General features: G+C 40.1%; 4 protein-coding genes across 5 annotated transcripts; 2 read left to right on the top strand and 2 right to left on the bottom strand.

Moving 5' to 3' along the window:
- Nucleotides 1-280: 280 nt before the first annotated feature.
- Nucleotides 281-1,374, top strand: LOC140773286 (uncharacterized). The gene is made up of 4 exons (XM_073115763.1): nucleotides 281-397; nucleotides 624-764; nucleotides 898-1,077; nucleotides 1,196-1,374. Exons 1-4 carry the CDS (start codon nucleotides 281-283, stop codon nucleotides 1,298-1,300), a joined length of 543 nt encoding a protein of 180 aa, XP_072971864.1. The 3' UTR covers nucleotides 1,301-1,374.
- Nucleotides 1,375-1,513: 139 nt separating this feature from the next.
- LOC140773285 (uncharacterized) lies at nucleotides 1,514-1,932 on the top strand. Its single transcript, XM_073115762.1, has 2 exons — nucleotides 1,514-1,564; nucleotides 1,615-1,932. Exons 1-2 carry the CDS (start codon nucleotides 1,514-1,516, stop codon nucleotides 1,930-1,932), a joined length of 369 nt encoding a protein of 122 aa, XP_072971863.1.
- Nucleotides 1,933-1,998: 66 nt separating this feature from the next.
- LOC140774235 (laccase-2-like) lies at nucleotides 1,999-4,374 on the bottom strand. Its single transcript, XM_073117142.1, has 6 exons — nucleotides 4,143-4,374; nucleotides 3,893-4,044; nucleotides 3,560-3,804; nucleotides 3,349-3,477; nucleotides 2,354-3,277; nucleotides 1,999-2,266 (listed from the first exon to the last, which is right to left on the bottom strand). The coding sequence occupies exons 1-6, from the start codon at nucleotides 4,233-4,235 to the stop codon at nucleotides 2,136-2,138; spliced, it is 1,674 nt and encodes a 557-aa protein (XP_072973243.1). The 5' UTR covers nucleotides 4,236-4,374; the 3' UTR covers nucleotides 1,999-2,135.
- Nucleotides 4,375-8,037: 3,663 nt separating this feature from the next.
- Nucleotides 8,038-11,295, bottom strand: LOC140774889 (uncharacterized). 2 transcript variants are annotated; one of them, XM_073118067.1, is made up of 6 exons: nucleotides 11,157-11,295; nucleotides 10,216-10,402; nucleotides 9,953-10,117; nucleotides 9,596-9,718; nucleotides 8,827-8,970; nucleotides 8,038-8,668 (listed from the first exon to the last, which is right to left on the bottom strand). In XM_073118067.1, the coding sequence occupies exons 2-6, from the start codon at nucleotides 10,342-10,344 to the stop codon at nucleotides 8,228-8,230; spliced, it is 1,002 nt and encodes a 333-aa protein (XP_072974168.1). In that variant the 5' UTR covers nucleotides 10,345-10,402; nucleotides 11,157-11,295; the 3' UTR covers nucleotides 8,038-8,227. The 2 variants fall into 2 exon arrangements, with proteins under 2 accessions (XP_072974168.1, XP_072974169.1); XM_073118068.1 differs by having other exon boundaries at nucleotides 11,125-11,225.
- Nucleotides 11,296-12,444: the final 1,149 nt, after the last annotated feature.

Below are 12,444 nucleotides of genomic sequence, written 5' to 3'. Positions count from 1 at the left end.
AAAAGACTGAATTCCATCTAGAATTGCCAATTGTAATTATGGAAACACCCTTTAATTTAACCAGGTGATTAATTTATGGGTCTGATTAATATTTACCACTTCCCATGTAAAACGAAAACATAACTTATTCGGACCTTAAAAGAAAGGAAAGTTGTAAGTCTATTCCACTTATATGGCAAGTATTTAATTTGGTTATCGATTTCCTCGTGTGTTTTGAAATCATTAAAAGTTGTGTAAAGAGTCTTATAAAAGGGTAAAAATGTGTTGCATAGTTTCAAACATGGCTTACAAAGGAATCATCATAGTTTTGGCTTCCATATGGCTTTCTCTTGTTGGCATCCACCAAGTGATAGGAAGTGAAGTCCCCAGCCATCACTACCGCAAGACAAAAACCCAAGTATATTACCTCAATATTATTTGAATCATTTTCTTCTTATATCTATCTCTGGCTGTTATAATATAACTGCAGTTGTTGTTTTTTTAATACACATTATATTATAATAATACTGTGCACACCAAAACTCGTTGTTGTCAATTAAATATATATATAATTAAGTTGCAAAAGGCTCTGTATATCTGCTTTATTTAATCATTATATATCATTTGATCTCTTTGCGATGCAGGAAAAGTTTCTATCTAGTTCCAGAGGAGATCAAGAAACTAAATTGAGACCTCGTGAAATGTATCCAGGGTTGGGACTACAATCAAATAGATCCTTTGCAAGTGCTCATTTAACAGAAGATTCTGATACCACTATTCAACATGTAAGACATCAGTTGTTCTTGAAATTATCGATGATTTATACTTTGCTTTTTTTCGCTCGCCACCGTTATCACCCTATAATATACTTGTGCAATTTTCTATCGAATTCCCTCCATCTTTTGCTCAACAAATTAGTGGGCAATATACAAGTCAAGGTCTGAGGATTGGCAGAGTTACTTCGGCCTGGAAGCGACCTTGGCGGTTTACAGTCATCCAGACATAAGCTTGAACCAAACAACTTCAGCTATAGTCTGGGTTGTGTATGGACAAGGTGGTCCAGCTGATCAATTCAATGCAATTCACGTTGGATGGACAGTAAGACGTTTCTAAAATCTCCTCTTTCATATCAAATAAACTCTTTTGAGTGTTTGTTGATGTAAACTTTCTTACCCATCTTCAGAGAAGCTAATTTTGAGTGTTCTTTTGTGTGCAGGTGAACCCTCAACTCTATGCTGATACTCGTGCTCGCTTCTTTACATTCTGGACAGTAATGAGCGTCTTCGTCGACCCAATATTTCTTCTAACTCGGCTTAGTTAAGTATATATTGAGTATTAATGCATGCCATCTTTTTATGTTCTTTGTGGAATAACAGGCAGATGGATATCAGAACAAAGGATGCTATGACCTTCGTTGTGAGGGTTTTCATCTTCTAAATGGTGCTGTGATCGCTCCAGGCGATGTTATCGACCCAGTTTCCACTGGCAAGGGAACAACGTTTGACATAGCATTCAGAATATTCAAGGTACGTATATGGAGGAAGATGTAGCTTTGAAGAGTATTTTTGATAATTTAAGCAGTAGAGTAATCAACAGGATGAAACGAGTGGAGATTGGTGGCTGTACTATGGGCAGGAAGATAATAACATTAGCCCAGTGGGTTATTTCCCCAAGACTCTCTTTGGCGGCTTAGCAGAGAGCTCAACCGGAAAAGATTTCGGCGGGTACGTGGACTTTGAGAAGGGTGGAGTTGGTCCTCCCATGGGCAATGGCCGGTACCCAGGCGAAGACGACGCCGCCTATTTCAAAGGCGTGCAGTATATTTCTCGGCACGGCGAGGGTTATCTTCCCACCCAACTCCGCGACTACGTTAACAACAAGGATTGTTATCAAGTTGGTAACTTTGACTTTGGTAAATTCTACTATGGCGGACCCAGTGGTTGTACCAATTAGCTAGATCTCATCTCATTTTCTTATCAATAATATACATTCACTGTACGTACTCTTCGGAATACTATGTCATTTGTCAAACTTCATTGCAATTTTTAACGAATTTTGGCTTACAACCATTTGGTCATCACTTATTCTTTTCGTAAATTGAAACACAAAGAAGAGATAAAAAGGAAGAAAATCTTTTCCGGCTCCGCTCCCCCTAGCTAGCAAGGTGGAAGATCCTTGGGAGGTGGCAAGATTGACTCCTCTTTTCCGCTGCCATTCTCTACAACGAATGCCATCTTTAGTCCCCAAGTCGTGTGGAGCTCCAAGTGACAGTGCATGAACCAAACACCTGGCATGCGTGGAAACTTTCGTTATTAGTTCATCTTAGTTCTTAAGTAGTGCTAGAAAAGATTATATATGTATATGTATTTCTCACCTGGATTGTTAGCTCTGAATCTTATTGCAGTCCACCCTCCTGTAGGAACCCCAACTGTGTTCCGTTCTGGTGGATCAACCAGGTTATACTTGGCCGGATCCTTCGCCGGATCGAAGTTTCCGATCCCCCGCCCGACGACGAAGAAGTTGTAGCCATGCAGGTGAAAAGGGTGGGACTCAGCGGAGAGAAGGTTAGTATCCTGCAACACCAACTCGACGGTGGAGTTGAACGCGATCTTGCTCAGCCTCGTCCCTTTCGACGTCCCGAGGTTTGCGGTGAGCGGCGCCCCGGTGTAGTTGAACGCCGTCGGCGGCTTATCGGGGAAGTCTAGCCGGAAAACTCCCTTGATGTTATTGTAGTGTGCTTGGAGTAGCCCAATGGTAGGCATGACAAAGGTTATATTGTTCAAAGAGGCAGTTAGCCGTGTTCCATTTAGGCAAGTAGTGCATGGGTTAACTCCAAGCCCGACCGTGTAGAAGAGATGGCGATCGACGTTGAGGGGCACGTTTGCAGGATACTGGGGAGAGTTCAAACTCCTAAGCTTGTCATGGAAGCTGCCAACGAATGTCGTATCGTTTGATGCAGGCAATTGAGGCAGGGTCGGGATTATAGACGTAGAGACGCCTTTGTATTGTAGGATCGCCGCGGCCGTCTTGTTATCGACCGGAATTGGAACATCGTTGAACGCTCGGGCGGCCATGTAGTACCGGCCGGAGGGCTGATCGGCTTTGACTAGTACGTTTGTGGTCTGTCCCGGGGCGATGAGGATGGCTGCTGTGGTGAAGGGCTTGCAGTAGACCGCATCGATCTCGACGACCGTCATGTTGTGGCCGGCGATGGCGAAGAAGAGATCGTCGTTGAGTGCAGCGTTGACGATCCGGAGGAGGTAAGTCTTGCCCTGTTCAACTTCCAACGCGTATGTGTCTAAAAGATACGATATACATTGTTAATCCTTGTACTAATAGCTAGAACGCAATAGAAACCTATGAGCTTACTCTTTTCTGAGCAGGGGAAGAGAGGCCCTGGTTTTCCATTGATCGTATGCGCATCTGACATGTTCGGTGGCAAGCCGAGCATGTTGCCTTGCTCCTCGATGGTTTCGACATCGGCATGCCACCATTCTCCTGATAAGACCAACGATATATATCATGTCTTAATGCAATTCTTTGAGCACTGTGCATTAATTATAAGCCATCACCAGCTCACCTAAGACTAGTTCTGCTTCTGCATCTGGTTGTGGGAAGGGGTAAGGGACTCCTTTCTTGGGCATGATCACAATGGCACCATGAACAGTGGCTCTCAACCACAAGATATGAGCATGCCACCACAGTGTTCCTCTTTGCTCTGTCACATTGAAGTCGTAGGTGTAGCTTGCACCACTCTGGATTGGGCACTGAGTTATGTAAGCTGGGCCATCAACCCATCCATTTCTGAACTGCTTCAATCCATGCCTGAAAATTAATGGTACAATTAGTGGCACATACAAGGCTCGAAGGTAATTGGTAATGGCATGAGATTATTTGAGATAGATGAGCATACCAATGGATGGACATGTTATATTGTGCATGGTTGGTGACATTGACGATGACTCTGTCTCCTTCGCGAGCATAGATGGTTGGTCCAGGGAACCTCCCATTAATAGTAACTATAGGCTTGGCATGGCATAGTCTACTCACATTACTGACAACAACCTATGGATCATAGAGAAAAAAAATTGAAACTCTTCTATGTAAAACTTTTAATGGAACATAAACATATCGGTAAAAAGAGTTTGTAAGCAACTACTCACATCAAATTGGTATCGTTTAATGGCAGCCTCAGCAGGGAGTGAAACAGAAGCGAAGAAGCTTGCAAGCAAGAGAAGGGCAAAGATGGAGGCCATCCTTAATTTTCTTTCAAGAGAGCTAGAAGTGAATGGCTGTGAGATGTAGAATGTTCAAGTATGCCTTGCTCATATATAGTAGGCCAGTTGCAAGTTCTGGCATGCATCAGTTTGTTAATTGAGGAGGAGGAGTTGGTGAGAGCTCAGTAGGTTGAAGTGATGCTTAGAAGCAAGTGGTGATGGGTACCTCGGAGGAAGGGAAAACAAGTGCATGGTAATAGGATAATAGGAATGAGAGGAACGTTTGGCCAAGACCCAAATAGCTACTACCTTAGAAGATTTGTCTTCAAGACAAAGGAGTTGTAGCTAGGAAGAGAGGAGGAGTGTAGTGTAGAATAAGGATGTATTTAGAATTCAGAGACTTGGAAGAGCAGACGAGGATCCTATTAGTTGATGGGTCACTACGTTACATTTATCTATGTTAGTTTTTTGTAGTTAAGAGTTGAACTAAAGAAACAGAAGAAAATCTATGCCTTCTTTTGAAGGGAAAAGAAAAAAGACATTTCAGTAGCTAACGAATGTATGGATAATTGGAAATTAGATAAAAAGCATATCATTCAAGATTTACTTAATAAATATGCGCCATTACAGCACCATCCATAAGCTCTTCCTGACAAAGCTAGAATTGGTTGGGGTTCGAAGTGGAAATCCCACCCTGATTAGCCTTGGCCCTTTTCTCGTCGCAGCTAAACCGACACCCATGGCGCCGCGGCTTCTGAGGATTCTCTGGATCGCTCTCGCTCTCCATGAACAACGCACGAAGGCACCTTCTTCTGACTCGGGGCTCGTGAGGTAATCTTTTATCCGAGTGCGAATTGGCATCTCTCGCTTTATCTTTGACTTTGAGTGGTTCTATTCTAGTTCTGGCCATCTGAATCTCTGGTTCAGCTTGTTTACTTTTGATCTCCACATGGACCCCCGGGTTTCTTGCACTGCATGAACTGTCGTGCAGGGTTGAGTTATTGATGCTCTGGACATTGCTGTTAACGCTAGCGCCCATTCCCGGGCCTCTTCTGCCTCCAGAATTCAACATTTCGTTGTTTCTTGCATCACCTATGATCATAGACGCTCCGGTATTTTCACCAGCCAAAGTTATCATGTTCACTGCTGGTCCACGCCGTCTTGATTCCTCTGCTACTCCGCTGGCCAGCTTTGAGAATCCAACTTCAATCTCTTTGTGATATGCAGCTCGATGGCCATCGAATAGTGATCCGCGAGGGATGTCTGAAATTGAAATTTTAGTCCCTCTGCCATTTGAATCGTTTTGTCTTATTGGCCTTTCGCTACTTGTGTCGTCTATTTTCTCGCAATTTTCTGGTCTTGAGATGTTAAGTCCTAAATTCACTTCGCTACCTTTTGATGAAATTTTGATATGAGATGCTGGGCCAGAGTGCTCGGGTTTGATTGTGTCATTCTGGGTCTTCTGGGCTTGTGGTTCTTCATTTTCTACCACTTCCTCTTTGTCAGGTTGTTCTTCAGGTATTATGTCTGAATCCACGGCTTTGACAGGATTCGTCTGCCTATTAACTCCTTCTGGTTCTTCTTCTATCTCCTGGAGTTGGGAATGGTTTCCATCTGGCTCTGAATCTCGGTTTGCTTTTGAATTTTCTTGTGTAATATCCATATGATCTTCTTCCTTAACTGGGTTGGACTCCAGCTGCGTTTGAGGTGGGACTCCAATCTGAGGAGGTTGTGAAGCACTTTGAGGTGAGGGGCTTGTGGCTGTTTTAACTTGTTCCAAATGCTGAGCGGCTTGTGTTGTTGGTGCTGCTGCTCGAACCGTGGAACTAGAAGGTGATGGAGTTTCTGATCTTTTATTGACAGGCCGAGATTGAGACAAACATTGCATTGGTGATGATGATGGTCTCTGGCTTGCATTTTCTTCTCGCAGGCTGTAGGCCGACAAAGCTGGCGGTGCCGGCAGCCCAGGGGAGCTCGTTCGTCTCCTACGGGAGGGTGGTGGATCAACTGTTGGTGCGCGAGGCAGGGGTTGCCGACGAGCCAACGCCGCAGGACGTGAAGGTATTGGTGCCGGATTACTCCAATAAGGCATCCAGAAGCGAAATGGTGGCTGCGGCCGCGGTCGTCCGGCCATGGCTGCTTTCTTGTCTAACAGAATGAATCTTTCATGGAGACACAAAATATAGGTGCTGCTTGGTTACATTTCCATATCCTCCGAAGATAAGTTTTGCATCTGATTCCTTTGTCATGTATGAGTCTCGTTTCATCAGGTTCTCAACGTAAAGAATAAACATCAAGCTTTCCATGACTTGCCAAGTAGGTTTACTTTCTTTAGACAACAAGAAACTAACAGAATCTAACCATGAGTAATACTATTTTGAAGAGCAACACTTTTGACATCAAGAATTAGATGATCCGACTTTGGCCAGGGTCTCAAGCCGCCTCCATCTGAATCCTGAGAGGTGGAGAAAGAGGAGTTTGTCATCACCACTTGTTTATAGAACAAGAAAGGTATACCAGAAACCTTTACCTTTCAATATCAGCTTTAAGGCTTGGGAGCCACCACCTCCTTGCAGAAGCAATCCTTAAAGACTTTTTGGTTTAAATTTGAGACGGTCTTGTGACTTCTTAGAATTAACTATTGACTGGTTTTGGGGGGGGTCTTGGCATTAAATTCATGGATTCTAATTTTAAGATCACTGGCCCTATATAGTTGTTCCTCTAGCCTAATAGATTTAAGGACTTGGATTATTTGCAAAGCTAGTCCATGAAGGAGGGAGTTTGTCTAAAAGATAACAGACCTTTAATTGTTCAGAGAATTTAAACCCCTGGCTTTCTACCATCATAAGCATCTCCTCAAATTGGTGAAGCTGCAGGACAATAGGCTTGTCATCTACCATTTTAAATCTAAGAAAAGTGAAGATATTTATGATATCATCACTGTGTCCATAGTTGGACTCTAGGGTTTGCCATAACTCTTTGGCAGTCTCTATTTTGCAGTACACATCATAAAGGAAATCCACAAGAGCACTTAGAATTGCAATCTTATAATGGTAATTGAGTTCTTCAGGAGTTTTGGTGGACATCAAGGTAGTCTCAGAGGTTGTTGATGTAGGTTCTTCAATGGCCGACCAAAGTCCTAAGGTGGTGAGCCAAAATTTCATTTTGTTTTGCCATTTTCTAAAGCTAGAACCATTTGTTGGGTTTGAATCCTAGAGAGGAATCATCAAGGCTTATGTTTGATTTGGAGTCCATTGGATTACTTCTGAATGTGTTCTCCAACTGTATAATAAAGTAATAAACAAGTAAATTTCAATCAACATTACATAATATATGCAGAAGAATTTTCTGACCAACAGATTAACACATTATACGCAGAAAGAGTAACTAATAATTTTTCGCAGAATTTTAAAAGAAAGTGATTAATTAGTGGGTTAAGAATCCCTAACCTGTTTAAGATCACACAATGAGGAGCACGAAGTGGAAATAGAAATTAGAGGAGAGCGAGGGAGAGTTGATCATTAATTCGATCCTTGTGTCTTCATGTGGAGTAATTATAGGCAAGACTGCATTAATTTTCAGGAAGATCGTCAGCAGCCCCCATTGCAGGAATTTCCTGCAATCCGGGGTACTTGGCTACAAAACCATCCAGCAACTGAAGTAAAATATTATACTAAAAAAATTATGGTTCATATTTGATATCTGACACATTTCTTTCAGGAAGGAACATAGGCTCATCAAAGTTACAATCGTACATAATCCCAAAAAACAAGGGTTATAGTCACCTCGCTTATATCATCAATTGAATAAATATAATTGCAGTAACAATAAGCAAGGACAATGACTGTAAGTACAAGTAGTCATTAGCTGAAGAAGGGAACATGCAGGCCAGAGACAACTACAGAATACTTGAAAGATCTCCAGTAACTGTTTCAAATGATACTCAACACGGTCGTTCACATTATTTGATTTCAGCCTCACATTTTGACTAATTATTTTGATGATCTAAAGTGCTTGACACTATAGTAAGCTCACTGAGTTCCACGTCGCCCTCTGTTTCTTCTTTCACGCCATCTCTCCTTGATGTCGTTGACAGTGTATACTGTAAGATCGCTGCTACTACTACTATCATCGCTTGCTTCAAGATATTGCTTCTTTTCTGCATCAGTGGCTGCTCTTCGTAAGCGACCAACTTCAGCTAAAAGATCAGTTATCAGCATCTCAGTGGTCCTTGTGGTGATCCCTCTTAGATACCAAGAAATTGGTGGTGGAGGAACAACAGCTGGCTGAATTAGCTGATCTAGAGTAACAATAGACCCAACCCTTCCATTGCCGCGAGTGCAAGCGTCATATTCAACCAATGTCTTTGGCTTGTGAGGCAGGCATATCTGTTCATCAATGAACAAAGGTTCTACTTTCCAGCAACCTTCGAATTTTTTCATGAACCCTGATCTCCCTTGCTTGAAGCTTACCTGCAAAAAGAATATTGCTAGTGAGGTCATATAACAATATAATAACTCAAAATGAAGGTAGTTATGACTCAAAACTCTTTCATGTTTCTTTCAACTAAAATTATGGACCAAAAATGCTGCATAATCTTGGCATGTAGAGGCACCAATTTTATTCTTACAGAGTGATCTTTTCGGTTTTGATCAACGTAAACATGCACTGATATTGTTCCAGACCACCAAAGGAATTTCCATATGGCTGCTTGCTCCAACTCAACTACCTGCCTAAAGCCCTCATCAAGCACGACCCTTCTTGAAATCACTTCCTGGAAAAAGGTAACAGGAACACAGCTGAAGAAACAAAATTCATAGATACATGTACCAAAATTTCTATTGGCAAAATCATCAGGCCAATTGTGCAAAATTGTTCAAAGGCAGCCAACTCACAGGATATGCAATTCACTGTAAGTAATATATATGGTTTGAGAGGTCGCCCTAAAATGTACAACTAAAAATATTCTAGGGAGCATGATGAGCTGCTCTGAAAGACAAACCACCCCACCCCAGTAGACAACTCAATCTAGAAGAATTAAAGCTATGAATCTTAAGAAAATCTTGTAAGAAAAAGAAAAGGCTCATGCGTCTGAAACTAAACTGTGCTGATTAGAAGTATGTGTAAAGTTGGAGACATGCAAATATAGCCTTGTACTAACAAAATAGAACTTGCCAAACAGGTACATAGAGATGCTTTTACTTTTAGCATGTGCTCCGCACCACATGCAATCACCCATGCTTGTATGTGAAGAAAAGGACAACTCAATTTTTATAACTAAAAAGATAGGCATGACCAAATGTTCCTTCCCTTAGATTTATTTATTACAAGATATAAAAGCTAATTATTTGCCAAGAGAATATATTTACAGTCTTCAACTGATTAGCAAATATAGATACCTTGATGTTTTTGAACACTCGCTTGTTTTCTGGGTCGACAACAATGTTATAGATTGCATCTGGAGGCAATCCAGCCTTGAATCTCACCTTCAAGTTGCAAAGAGAACCCTTTGGTACATTAACCTGAAACAAGTTCACATTGACTATCAGATATCTAATGTTTCAAAAAATTCCAACGTATAGTTGATCTCACAATTTGACATAGGCCTTTTTCTTTAAGGAATCCTTTTTTCATATTTGGAAAAGAACAGGCCGAATAGGTTAACTTATATTAGAGAAAATTACAAACCAAAGATCCAGCAAGATTATGGATTTGATTACTCATAGAAAAGGAATTCCTGGCAATTAAGTATAAACCTTGATTTCTGCGGGCTCATCAAACCAATTAGAGTTGTTTTTCCAAGCTTGAAGCTGCTTATCCAAGTTAACCTCACAACCCGTGCATTGTTGTTCCTCTGACAGCACCAATGGTTTTTGAGTACCAGGGATATGGCCCTTTTTAAGCAAATGCTTAAAATGTATCTGGAGAGAGAATAACTCAACTTGTATCAGCTTGTCATGAAACCAAATGAGTTCTCTTCGTTACAATTGTAATGAAACTCAAAATTTAAAGGACTAACCTTCAGAGAATTCTGAAGTTTTTGAGGCACTTGCGCAAGAAAATCAAGTGCTGGATTAAGTGTTAGTGGACCACCATTTATCTTGGGAACATGGGTATCAAAACTTGAATTTGCTTTATTTCTTTCCATTAAAACCAGAATTGCATCATTGGGCTTCTGAATCAACTTGTTGTACCTCAGTTAGCACCTGAAACAAAGATTTATCTTTCAAATTATCAGAATGTAAACAATAAATGAGATACGAAATCCTTGCCTTTGTCAACTAGCACAAAAAATAGGTTATTTGACATTGCAAAGTTTCACTAACCTAGCCATAGTAAGTAATAGAATAAAGTTTAAGGATTTGCTCCTTCAATATATGACAGATTAACATTTCATTTCCCTGAGAAGGTGGAAACTGAAGCAACAATGCACCAGGACTAGAATTTTCAGAAAAGCAAAAGCATCTACAATCTATTTTACCACAAGTTTTAGGCATTTGATGCTGATTAAATACAATCAGGATCAGGACTTCCAAGCACAAATAGAAAATATCTCTTTGATTGGATGCTTCAGGCCGTATAGTCATGTTCATGAGTACCACAGCTATACGAAAAACTTATCTAAAATTAGGATTTACAAGTGAAATTTATCGCTATGCGACAAGTAATGTCGCTGCCCTTGAAGCTTGAGTAAACCTCTAGAAGCTACAATTGAGCAAGATGTATGTCGGCAGGATATCGAGCGCCAAGACAAGAACTAAATCTAATCAAAAGATTTATTGAACTCTATCAAAAACATTGAGACGAGCAAAACCCATCTGAAATCAATTGAAATCGCGCAAAGATCAACTCATTCAGCAAAAGAATTATACACCAATTTCAAAGACAAAAACAACCCCAAAACTAGCGAAATCTAGCGGAAACATACAAGAGATCTCAACCCCAGCATCGAGTAGTTACCAATTTGGAGAAGGGCAAAGTATCTTCTCTGAAAGTGCTTTCGGTGACGTCTGGGGAATTTGGAAACGAAACAGTCGAATTCTTATTTTGAGCCACCGGTCGAGAGTCGTATCTACTAAAATTATTAATGGGATTTTTACACAATTGCCACTAAATTTTTTTATCATGAAAAATCTTTCTCCTCTTTTAAAAATATCATCTATTTAACTAACAATAATAAAAATTTATAAATACTATTTTGCCATTGTATAATAAGTTCTTTTAAATAGTTATAAAGCTATTCAATATTTTACTCAATATTACATTACAATAAAAATATCTTCTTTAGGAAGGTAGTTTAGCCCTTGTTTAGTTCAGGGACCTCTTATATGGTTCAGTAACTAAATATCTTATTATTTTTTTCATATCTAATTAAATTTACTCCTAAAAAAATTAAGACTAACAAATCGAGTTCGAAAGTTAGCCACAACCCAAACAAGATCGCATTAAAAATAAGATTTTAAAGATAATTATGATATTTTGAAACTTTTCAGTAACAATTATGTTAAAAAAAACTCTTAGTTTATTGACTCCTATTACATGAAAGAAATAAATATTTAGGGACCATTGGGCCACATTTAGTTTAAATCCTAGCCCGACTTGTTCTGACATAGTGACATTAGGCCTAAGGCCAATTAAAGTCTTTAGCAGTAAATTCTAGTGGATTCCTAACCACGTACGTAGTCATAGCTCATGGCTCAGCCGGCCCAGAAAAAGGAGCAATTGTACCTTAAATTTTATTTTATTTTATCATTCAAGAGCCGTTGCGCCACCACTAATTACCAAACAATTTTATCCATAATAATTGTTTGAAATTTTAATCGATCCTACAATCTATTTGGTAGCGGAGAACAGTAACTATCAACTCAATTTTGTACAATCAGGACATTACCCAACACTGTGTATAACACTAACGTGAAACCATCTTTACAACTCATGGCAAGGTAAACACACAGGAGGATAGATCTTGGTAGTAGATTTGTTACATTGGCACTGTTCAAGGAAAAGGAGGAGAAATCTTGATCGTAGATTTGTTACATTGTCCACATTTTGCCTCTCTGTTTTTTTTTTTTGTCATTCCACAACTTAAGTAGACAATATACATAGAGTTCGTGTTAATTTATCATGCTTCTGGTGTGGTTCCTGTTCACTGTTTGCATGGTTTGTTCATCTGCCTTTGTTTGAATGTGTGTATATAAAAGTTGATGTATTTGGGGTTATATATATTATTCTTTACAAGTTGTTATTG

This window comes from Typha angustifolia, chromosome 13 (assembly GCF_048772165.1).
Source record: "Typha angustifolia cultivar Huaian chromosome 13, ASM4877216v1, whole genome shotgun sequence".
Classification (NCBI taxonomy): Eukaryota; Viridiplantae; Streptophyta; class Magnoliopsida; order Poales; family Typhaceae; genus Typha; species Typha angustifolia.
Note: the sequence above shows the minus strand (reverse complement) of the source record. Positions and strands in the feature narration are given on the sequence as shown.